Source organism: Patella vulgata, chromosome 8, assembly GCF_932274485.2.
Source record: "Patella vulgata chromosome 8, xgPatVulg1.2, whole genome shotgun sequence".
Taxonomy (NCBI): Eukaryota; Metazoa; Mollusca; class Gastropoda; family Patellidae; genus Patella; species Patella vulgata.
Genome location: NC_065886.2, coordinates 35497604 through 35509398, shown reverse-complemented (window position 1 = coordinate 35509398; position 11795 = coordinate 35497604). Strand labels below are relative to the sequence as shown.

At 33.6% G+C, this 11795-nt stretch overlaps 1 protein-coding gene across 1 annotated transcript; it reads right to left on the bottom strand.

Moving 5' to 3' along the window:
- Positions 1-2948: 2948 nt before the first annotated feature.
- On the bottom strand, positions 2949-9283 carry LOC126830104 (dynein axonemal assembly factor 6). The gene is made up of 6 exons (XM_050560381.2): positions 8823-9283; positions 7099-7186; positions 6034-6130; positions 5445-5541; positions 4666-4751; positions 2949-3264 (listed from the first exon to the last, which is right to left on the bottom strand). The coding sequence occupies exons 1-6, from the start codon at positions 8907-8909 to the stop codon at positions 3138-3140; spliced, it is 582 nt and encodes a 193-aa protein (XP_050416338.2). The 5' UTR covers positions 8910-9283; the 3' UTR covers positions 2949-3137.
- Positions 9284-11795: the final 2512 nt, after the last annotated feature.

Here is an 11795-nt window from a genome sequence, read left to right as displayed (position 1 = left end):
TTCTTTTTTTGTGGTGTTGGAGTGGCTGATTGGTCTAATGTATGCTTTAAAACATAAAGTCTGTCGTTGAATCATCAAGTTTCGATCCCACACTGTACGTGGCAAGGAGTAGGGTTGCCTGCCTAATCTCAGGGGTTTTCTCTGGTGGATCCTCCTGTACCCCCCCCCCCCAACTGATAAAGACCCCTACGTGTAAACTAATTATTGAATTAAAATTGTGCCATATGTTAGTCTCGAAAGAAATAATTTGTGTCGAGCAGACATTAAACCCCATTTCTCTCCTTCTCCATTTATGAAATATTTTTCTGGTAGAATTTGTATATTCTCTGTATAGAGATAAAAAAAACTCTGTAGCTCGCAAGATCCTTGCACCTGCTCAAAGTAAAATTAGTAATTTTAAAATGGCATAAATATTGTGTGAAAGCAGTTCAAACACAGAGTATTATAGAAGAGTATTGATGTATGTATAGGAGGAAATATTACATATTTACAGTCTTCTTCATTAAAACTTAAATGCTCCAGAAGAATGTTAATTGTAATGTGTTCATTTGTTCTGTGAGCTTGATTAAATCAATGATCACCATTTTGACCCATTTCGCAAAGAGATCACTGATTAAAGATGCATTATGTAAGATTTAGATAAAGAGCTTGACCTTCTTACAATAATTGTTCAAAAATGGATAATGAAAAATGAATATATTGAAAATTTTGTTTAAATTACTTTATTCTGAGTGAAGTTATGAGTGTCTGAACTTTTGACAAGATGTAGCAACTGTACTTGACAATCTAGACTATCCATTTTATCGTTAAATTTTTAAATCTTGCAGTGTTCAAATACATTTAATTCTCGGCCATCTGATGATCTAGAGAATTCATTAAAGGCTTGTCATGTGAATAAATGTCTAAATAATAGTTTATATATAACATTTGAACTTATTTGAAGTCAAAATAATTAAGACCTGCAATAAGCAGAATTAGCTCTTATGCTAGGATCCCACTACCATGATTCATGCTATGAATGTAATCGTGGAGTAATTGTGGTGATCTTATCAGGTCTTATCATATATTAAGGTCAGTCGTAGCAGTCATGTTGATCGCATCAAAACATATCTGCATGTAACATATCGTGGACTCAATAGGGACAATCCTACCGCAATGCATCACATGACAGTGGGAACCTAGCATTACATACTGCATCTTTAAGTATTTAGCTTTATACCAAATGACTGGTTAACTTCATTATGTTACTTAGATAAGGGTCCTTGAAGTGACAGTTTTTGTTGTATAAACTGGATATTGATAAAAACACAGAAAAAAGACAAATTTTTGTCTTGAAATGTCTGTAACAGATGCCTTATTTCCAAGCTTGATTAGGCCAAAATTTGTTTTAAAATATCAATAATAGCTATGTTAAAATTCATTATGTTATTTTGACTGTAGAAAATCATTATATTAATTTCACTAAAAGCTAAATTAAAATTCATTGTGTGATTTGACTGATTGCTATGCTTAAAATTTATTATGGTAATTTGACTGATTGCTATGTTTAAAATCATTATGTTAATTTGACTTACCGGTAATAGCAATGTTAAATTTCATTATGCTGATATGACTTAATAGCAATGTTTAAATTCATTATGTTAATTTGACTAATAGCTATGTTAAAATTCATTATGTTAATTTGACTAGTAGCTATGTTAAAATTTATTATGTTAATTTGACCAATAGGTATGTTAAAATTCATTATGTTAATTTAACTAATAGCAATGTTTAAATTCATTGAAACATGATATTATACACATAATACGCTTGAAACATTTGTTGGTTTATCATTGTGGAAAATAAGTTGAAATAAAAATAATTGTAAATAGGAAATGTCTTAGTTTTTCTGTGCACACCTTGTCTTTCTCTGTCTAATCTCTTATTTCAATAAGAATGCTGTTTATTTATAACTCCTCCCTGATTCTACTGTCATGAAACAAAATTTGAACTATAAATAAAAACACCAACCTGTATCAAACACATATCCAGGGGCAGATCTAGAGGCGGGTGGGTGGGGGAGCGGTGCATGCAAAGCATGTAGTATAAGCCATGTAGTGTGCAATGAGGGAATTGTTATTCAGACATCACCAACCAAGCCAAAAAAGACAGGTTTAAACCATGAAGTGTGCCATGAGTGAATTGTTAAGCAGACAGTGGTATTTCCGTCTACGATACTCTTCATTGAATTCCAGATGCCAAGTGGTTTTTTTTAAAGGTGAACGCCAATGTGTACATGGAACCATGACTTTTTGTCCCATCCCAACAATTAGATGTTGTGCCTCAATCCCACACCACTGACAAAGGAGAAACCAGACTGGAAAACCTGAGGAACTTTCTCGGCAAACACAGTGATCGAACCAGGGACCTTGTGGTTACCAGGGGCATATCTAGGAATTTATGCAGGAGGGGGTTTGCCAGGTTCCTGTAAAAGGAAATTTGACAGTTGACAATGCATGATCATGATCCCATCGTCGTCTCCAAATTTACGTAGGTATACATACACACTGAGCTTTTTAAAGACAGGAATCCAACACCCCGTTTGATGTCAATTTCTATTTTGAATTAATAGGATCACATTGTGATTCAATTTTATTGATGTAAAGCAGTGATTGTAATATCACATGTGTCTATATCATTATCTGGTGCTTTGAATGCCCTCCCCTCCATTCAGTATTTACAAAGATATGTTGAATTGAATTTTCATCGATCTATGCTGCTCGCTACGTAATAAACCATCTGCCATTTTTGTTCGCCCACATAATAGTGCTGCAGCCTGTTTCAAATCTAACTGAATCAAAGCTTGGAGATTATCTAGCATTTGTATTTTTATTTTGTGTTCTTGACTATTATAAAATAATCAATCAAAAATACATATTTAATGTGGCTTAACAAGAAAACCCATCATCCGCTGAACATAATGGCATATTTAATATATAACTCATATATAAAACAAAATTATATAAAATACCTAATATTTAAATTTCTATTTTAAAACAATAAACAAATTACATTCAACAACATTTTATGATATCCGGAGAACACAGGGGTTAGCAGCACCAATGTTTATTCCATCATTCATCTTTTTAAAACACTGTTCACATGTTCACAAAATCATATTCTCTTCTCATGGTTAAAGTCACTTTTAATGTTTCTTTGGTTTTATCCCACTCAGCTTTTCCATTTTTATCATCAACCGGATGAGGCAGATGTAATCCTAATTTACTGAAATTATAACAAATTATAAAAGTAGTTTAATGAACTAAATTATAACAAGCTAGCTTTGAAGGGTAAAAGTAGTTAATGAACTCAATTATAACAAGCTAGCTTTGAAGGGTAAAATTAATGAACTCAATTATAACAAGCTAGCTTTGAACGGTAAAAGTAGTTAATGAACTCAATTATAACAAGCTAGCTTTGAAGGGTAAAATTAATGAACTCAATTATAACAAGCTAGCTTTGAAGGGGCAAAGTAATTAATGAACTCAATTATAACAACCTAGCTATGAAGGATAAAAGTAGTTAATGAACTCAATTAATGAATTATAACAAGCTAGCTATGGGATGAAGGGTAAAAGTAGTTAATGAACGCAATTATAACAAGCTAGTTATGAAGGATAAAAGCAGTCAACTCAATTATAACAAGCTAGCTATGAAAAGTAGTTAAATGAACTCAATTATAACAAGCTAACTATGATGGGCAAAAAAGTTCTAAAAAGGGTGGTTTAAAGACTGAAATTATAACAAATTATAAAAGTAGTTAAAGGAACTACATTGTATCACTCACTGAGTCACAGTAACTCCCTGGCAAATTGTGTGCTTAAAGGACAATATTGGTGTCAGTCATTATTACATATGTGATAGAACTGGTTAAATACATTCCAAATATAATTTTAACACAGAGATCATTGCTACGAGAGACTTGTAACAAGCACGTGAAGAAACTGGAAGTGACGCCAAACATGACAAACACAAGTTGTCCTTCTATATAACAGACTGAAGTAATGAGCGGTAACAGACAAACGATGGAATTTCATTTCACTGATAATTCCGTTGAAGTTGAAAAGTTATTATACGGGACGGTGAGAGGGTATCTCACAATTCAAAAATAGAATTGGCTGTCACTAGATAAGGGACACGAGAAAAAGTAGAAAAATTCTGTGCATTCCCCCGTTTTTATTCATTCTGTTCTTAATAAAAACATGTTTATGCACAGACTTTTACTAATTTGTTTGTTATCTTTTATCTACTGACAGCCAATTTTTTTTTGAATTGTCAGATATCCTCTCATCGTCTCATATAACAACTTTTCATCTTCAACGGAATTATCAGTGAATGAAATTCGATCGTTTGTCTGTTACCGCTCGTTACTTCAGTCAGTTATATAGAAGGACAACTCATGTTTGTCATGTTTGACGTCACTTCCCGTTTCTTCACGTGCTTGTTACAAGTCGCCCGTAGCAATGATCTCTGTGTTAAAATTATATTTGGGATGTATTTAACGAGCTCTATCACATATATTATAATGACTGACACCAATATTGTCCTTTAAATGACTGACATTTCCCTGGCGATCGGCAGTGGAACAGTAGGACAGAACCTGTGCTCATTAATAATGGTACTTACTATTTTGGCGATCTACAGTCTAAAAATTTGGGCTTAACATCCAAATCAACATCGACCATTTTAGTATCAGGTAATTTAATTATTATCTGTTCAAATATTAAATAAAAAACATGATTAAGCCTAAGTAAAAAGGGAGTGAAACAAAATGGCCACTATATGACATCGTTTAGATGTTTCAAAAGATTCTATTCCAAGTGATTTCATTGGGTTTACTTTGGTTGCTTGTAGCATTGAAAACAAATAATGAGACAAACTTAAAGCACAAAAATAACGGAATACACAAATGTTAAATAAATGTCTTAAGCAGCATTTAGTAACTGAATGAGAATTACACATGAAACAATTATATGGAATAAACCATAACACAGTACATGGAATGCAAGTTACTTACTAGTTTACTGGCACAGAACGATGAAGACGAGAACCCTTGTCGACACGTCGCCAGAAATTAATTTTTAAGTAACTTTTATTCCAAATAATTGTGTCATGTGTTAAATATTAAATACTTCAGAATTTGCTCAACAAGTTTTTAAGCTCCAAATTAAGAATTTTCAAAACTATGAACTCAGGGTCTGGTAAAAAACTAGGGCATATTGGGACTGACATATCGTATATTTTAGTTAACTTGTGTGCCAAGGAAACCCATGCCACAGAGAATGACCGACCTTTCTGTTTAATGACCACACTAGACTCAATAACAGACCTTATGATATAACGCACACGCGTTGATCTATTTAGACACCCCCCCCCCCCAAAAAAAAATAGAAATAGAAACTTACGACCATGTCTTCACATGATGATGTAGCGTTGGTTTTATTTCCCATCTGTAGAAACATATCTTCTGGTGTGACAGCTTGTTTATACAGTATCTCATACCTGGTCATTAAAATATATAACAAAATTGCTATTATGAGTACAAAGTTGGCTTCCAAACCTGGAGATCCTGTATTCAATCCCGGTGTTGGCCGAATTTTTGGCTTGGTTCAGATGGTGCAAAAAAACCCTGAGGTAATGTGTATATAAGAACCCAGTTGGCTGCAGCACCGCTGTTTGGTCAAAATTTCCCTCATAGCACACTGATTGCAGTTAAATTAATATGGTTGTATTTAAATTAATATGGTTGTATATCAATATGGTTGTATTTAAATTAATATGGTTGTATTTAATAAGATTTTATTTAATATGGTTATATATTTCAATTAATATGGTTGTATTTAAATTGTTTTTAATATGGTTGTATCTAAATTGTATTTAGCATGGTGGTATCTAAATTGTATTTAGCATGGTGGTATCTAAATTGTATTTTAATATGGTTCTATCTAAATTGTATTAATACGGCTGTTTTAAAATTAAAAAAGTTGTACTTACTCTGGTTGTGGTCGAGGGTCATAAGTTGATTCATATTCTGCACCATCAGGTATTTCATCCTCGTCCCAAATATCTTTACTGTTTGTAGATTTATTTTCTGAATCAAATATACAATTATATAAACATAATTTAATGTAATGAGGAATTTACAATGCATGTAAATACTATTATATAAACTGTATTATATATATTACAAACAAACTTATCAAAGTAACAAATAATCAAGCTTATCAAAGTAACAAATAATCAAACATATCAAAGTAACAAATAGTCAAGCTTATTAAAGTAACAAATAGTCAAGTGTATTTAAGTAACAACCAGACAAGTTTAAACATGCAATATTCAAGAGCTAAATCTGCCTTTAGGCCTGAAATGTTATCTAAATTATTACCGTAATTAAACATTAATTAACTTATCCAGACCATAATCAACTCTCGATGCCATTGTTAGCCTGTGATATTTAGTGGATTTGAATACTTTTTGTGATGGATAATTTAACGTAAAAATGGATAATCGAGACTTTGTCTATTATCGTACCGACGTTAGTAATGTTGAACGAGGCTAGCCTAAAAATTGAATGGCTAATATCTTGGTTCAGAGTGAAGCAATTTGACTGAAATTTTCAGCATATTCTCTTTACGTTCTCTATTTCTTAACTATTATAGCGAGAACTGTCAGCTCTTTATTTTATCTCCCATGATGCCCCTTTAATACACCAACAAATAGACAAGCTTATAAAGTAACAAATAGACCAGCTTAATACAGTAACAAATAGGCAAGCTTAATACAGTCATGGACTGTATCCATGATACAGTAACAAATTTATGTTTAATACAGATACACACAAGTTTATAACAGTAATAAATTGAGAAGCTTATATAAGTTATAAAAGTAACACATCCACAAACATACAAATCAACAAATTTATTTAAATATAAAAACATCAAGATAGAGGTCAGTTATAAGCTGACCACAGACATGCAATTCTTTTATATAACAAGCTAATTAAGTTCATAATTTAATAAAGCCGAGGAGTTTGTCTGTGAAACTACAGATTGTACTTACTGTGTGTATTTTGTGATGATTTAGATGTGGTGTTCGATGTGGTGTTCCCAATATTACCAGGTCCTAGTCTTCCCATTGACGATGTTGGCTACAAGAAAAACAGTCACACTATTTAAGCAGTATTTGCATATTTTCTGAGAGAGTCAAAACCTATTTGCTTTTAGATCATTGTTTAATACTGATAGGTTGGCAAATCACTATTATACAATCATACTCATTTTAGCACTTAAATTAAAGATACATTATGGGAGATTTTAATCGAGAGTTGACCATTCTTGCTATAACAGTTCAAAAATAGATGATAAAAGAAGGATATATTGAAAATTTCAGTCAAATTACTTTATTCTGAACAAAGTTATCACTATTGTAATTTTTGACTAGAAATGGGAGTCAATTCTCTCTTCACCGTCTCCGAGAATAGACGATCGTTTGATTGACAGGCGTTTACTCCACCTACATAATCTTGATTATCAAGTAACGTTTTCAACGGCTGTGGTTTGAGACGGGGTTGCAATTCAATTCGTATCACATTTATTTTTACTACAAATTAAAAATAAGACTTTTAATATATAGATAAGAAGCGAAAGTTTTAAAGGAATGGACCAAATCAATGAGTCATATCGTTAGCCTGCGTGTACTCTTGTACTGTAACTGGTAGGCCTGCGTAACTCCCGAACTGTGATCCAATGGAGCTGCAATTCAACTGGCGGTGATGTTAGCTGCGATGTTTTATAATTTTTCTGTAAATGCAAGTGACAAAAGAGCGTTGCCTATAATACCGACATCGAAAACTCTCATTTTAACCGCAACTAAACATAATATCAAGGCCGTATACATGTATATCGAACTTTCAATCAAATTGACTGACATGCGGCCTCGCTCAACAGCGGTCTCCCTTCATACAATCTATCATTTAGCCTTGATCTAAAATTATTTCCGGGAGTATGACGTTAACGTAATGGTAAATCTCCGCTTACGACGCCATTTAAAAATTTAATCAATCAACGAAATTCTGTTTAAATCCAAGCCGAATCCAAGCCATCCGTGGGTCTACAGAGTTGATTTTGTGCTTATTGTGTAAATAAAGATCTAATTTATAATTTCTATGACATCTGAAGCCTAAATAAAGACTTGCAATAATCAGATTTAGCTCTTGCATAATGTATGTTTAATAATAACACCAGAAATAATAGCAAAACTGTCTCCCTTGTATTCTTTGGAACTGACAAAGATCAATGTTAATGCTTCAATTTCAAAACTATATATTTGACAATTTCTCAACTGATAATAATGATTAAAATAGAAGTATTCTTTAACAAGGTAGGAATGGGTATAGATTCCATTTAACAACCATAGATTATATAAACTGGATATACTAAAGGCTAATAGCTTGCTATTAATTCATGCTAATCTAAGGCCACACAAATTTGAATTTACATTCTGGTTTTGTCGGGTTTGATGTTAAACCCCATGTATGGATTACCATACATACTGGTTAGTTTAAGAAACGTCCCATATAGAAATCCAGACCCTTGATGCCCATGGGAATATATGCCACTTAAAATTAACGGATTGTCGATCGATACAATATTTATTATTATTATTAGATCTACTATTATTATAGTCATATATTATATTATATATCAACAATAAAATATGTCAATATGTGATTTTCATTATTTAAATTTATAACATTTCTTCATTTTTTTAAAAAAAATATCTACCTTATCTTCATCACTGTCAGAATCTTGATCTTCTGGTTTTAACAGATCGCATAAAGCTCCTATAGTTGACAATGATGACATATCCATCTTTATAATAGTTTATACTGTCCTCCTGCACTTACTATTTTAGTCAGTGTCAAAACTATGAAATCAGTGTCAAAACTTTCACTCAACTATGTAGAATAATAAACTGAATCTGCCACCTATAATAACTATCAAATCCACAACGAAAATAAATGTAAGAAATCGGCAGTTGGCATAATCCCGAAAAGGGAAGTAAATATTTCGCCAGATAAAGATTTGTAAAGAGGAACACAATAAATTTCTGTCAAAACTTGCTATTTTGTTGACATGTGCGTTTGTTTACATCCGGTGACGCTAGTTGGTTGCGCGAGCGATATTATGAGGGACCAGTTAATGTTGCATAATATCTTTTGCATTATATTATTCAAGTTTATAGCTTTAGTATCTTGTGGCACGCAATTTCCGTTTCAATTATCTCTACACTCTAAATATTTTCAAAAAATATGTGATTTGTAAAATATTTAGTTTCAGTATCATGTTTCAAAATATATTTTCTTCGATTACCCCCTTGGTTCGTCTCTATGACAACTGTAGTCTCGGCCTACATGACATTAATTAAAGTCAATGTTAGATTATCTCCCTTTGAGCAAGTGCTTTTTTTATGAGTCAATTCCTTTTAAAATCCCATATATAATTTTTTTTATCTCATGTTATGATTTAGTTGTAGAACTGAACTGTTTGTGAAATTTATCCACGGCTTTGTCGATACACAACTCCAAGCCCCAAAAAGGCGCGTGTAAGGTAATTTAATAAAACGGTAAACGGTGAAAAGCGCCTTCCCCAGCCCCCAAACCTGATAGGCTACACATACCAAAAAGGTAAGGGAAATAATTTGGTTAACTGAAAATTTTGAAAAACATAATACTGACTTAAGGCGAAATATCAAGTCAAAAAAGATAAATGGATCCCTAGGTTTTAGGATTCCTACATGATAAAATAAAAACAAAAAACAACCATTTTACAAAGATAAAGAAAATTTAATTACCGGTAGGCTACTAATAAATAAAGACAACGCAAAACTGACAATATTTTGCGAAAACAAACAAAATTTACTTACTGATAAAAAATGTGAATACAAATGTACAGATGAAATCTGAAGACCGTAGTCCAAAGAAGAAAGGGCGGAAAAGCTTCCCGGTTGTTACCTGGTCTGGTTTTCACCATCAAAACCGTGGTAGATAAGTCGCGACCATCGCCAATTGATGGGTCAGACACTGCATGGCAAATTCGCTGCGGAGGGTGTGTGTGTGTGGGGGGGGGGGAATTAAGACCCCGCGATCGGCATAGTTATTCGGATTTAAATACTTAATACTCCCCGTCGCTACTTTTGACGGTAGCTTCGTATCGGCACGGGCGATCTGGTGTCGAAAATAAATGCCATGTCCCCTCCAGGCCCGTAACTGGGGGGGGGGGGGCTTCCGCCCTGCAAAAAGTTTCGCCCCCCCCCCCCCCTGTGAAAAAATTTTCGACCATAAAAAATAGATATACATTGTCCGTCAATATTACAACACCCCTGAGAAAACTTCCCCCCCCCCCTTGTTGCCCTGAGCTAGTTACGGCCTTGGTCCCCTCTTGTTGAGAAACGATTAAGGGGAGGGGGCACGGTGTGTTGCATGTTGTCACGGTCATAACACATGTGCTCAACTCATTTTTATGTTTTGAGATAATCGAAAACACTTTCTTGTATCTGCTAGATGACACCGAGGCGAGGATATAGTTTTTGTGCTCAAATCATTCATGATAGAAGCCTTATTTATTTCAACAGGGGCGGTTTACTGCAGCGTCAATACAATCAGAGAACAAGCGGTTGCCAGGCAAGATACGCCCCATTTTTTTTACAAGATTGCAGTGGAGGTTTACGGCTAGCCCCCGGATCCATTAACTTTTTTTGAATTGTCTGTATGTTTGTGTTTTCCTGAGTATGATGTCCCGTCCGTGTATTTGTTTTTGTGTAAATTTTGTGACCTGAGGTCTATATCACTAATGATTTTCTAAAATATATTCATGATAGAGATAAAGCTCTGAAAAGACATCAAAAATCCAAGGACAGCTCAGATTTTGTTGAATTTAAAAATTTGCGAAACAAAGTACAAAAATTGATAAAACAGGCCAAATCCTCTTATTTCAAACAAAAGATAGACGAAAATAAAAACAACCCAAAGGGTATGTGGGGGGCTTTAAAGAAACTTGGCACACCTTCTAAAAAGTCAGGGGTACCATCAAGCACTATGGGCTTGAAGATAAATGAAGATCTAATTTTTGACAACAAGTCGGTTGCCGAATGTTTTAATTCGCATTTTACCACTGTGGCATCTTCTTTGGTCTCAAAATTGCCTATAGGTCCTGACATATACAACTCTAAGTTCTTCAATAATTTTTACAAAAACAAAGATGTTCAGCAATCTGAGTTCTCCTTGGATAGTGTCTCTGAAGAGAAAATCTCAAAATTGTTAATTGATCTAAATCCTAAAAAAGCAACAGGTCTTGACTGCCTTCCTGCAAATTTTTTAAAGGATAGTGTAATGTCAATTGTGAAACCAATCACTTACATAATAAACTTGTCCATACAAACAGGCAATGTACCCGATGATCTGAAATCTGCCCGTGTTGTCCCTCTGTATAAAAAAAGTGATAAAACAACACCTGGTAATTATAGACCTGTGTCAATTTTGAATGTCGTGTCAAAAGTACTAGAAAGGGTTGTCTATGAACAAGTGGAGTCCTATTTAATAAAAAAAAATCTCCTGTTTGAAAACCATCTGGATTTAGGCCGGGGTACTCGACTGACACTACTCTTATATACTTGACAGACTATATCAGGCAACAAATGGATAATGGCAATTACACGGGAGTTGTTCTGATCGATTTGCAAAAAGCCTTTGATACTTT

Coding starts and splice junctions, on each gene's coding strand:
- LOC126830104 (XM_050560381.2), bottom strand. CDS start 8,909: ATGGATATGTCATCATTGTCAACTATAGGAGCTTTATGCGATCTGTTA. Junction 6,131..7,098: donor ATCATCACAAAATACACACA/GTAAGTACAATC, acceptor TATTTGATTCAG/AAAATAAATCTACAAACAGT. Junction 4,752..5,444: donor CATCATGTGAAGACATGGTC/GTAAGTTTCTAT, acceptor ATATTTGAACAG/ATAATAATTAAATTACCTGA.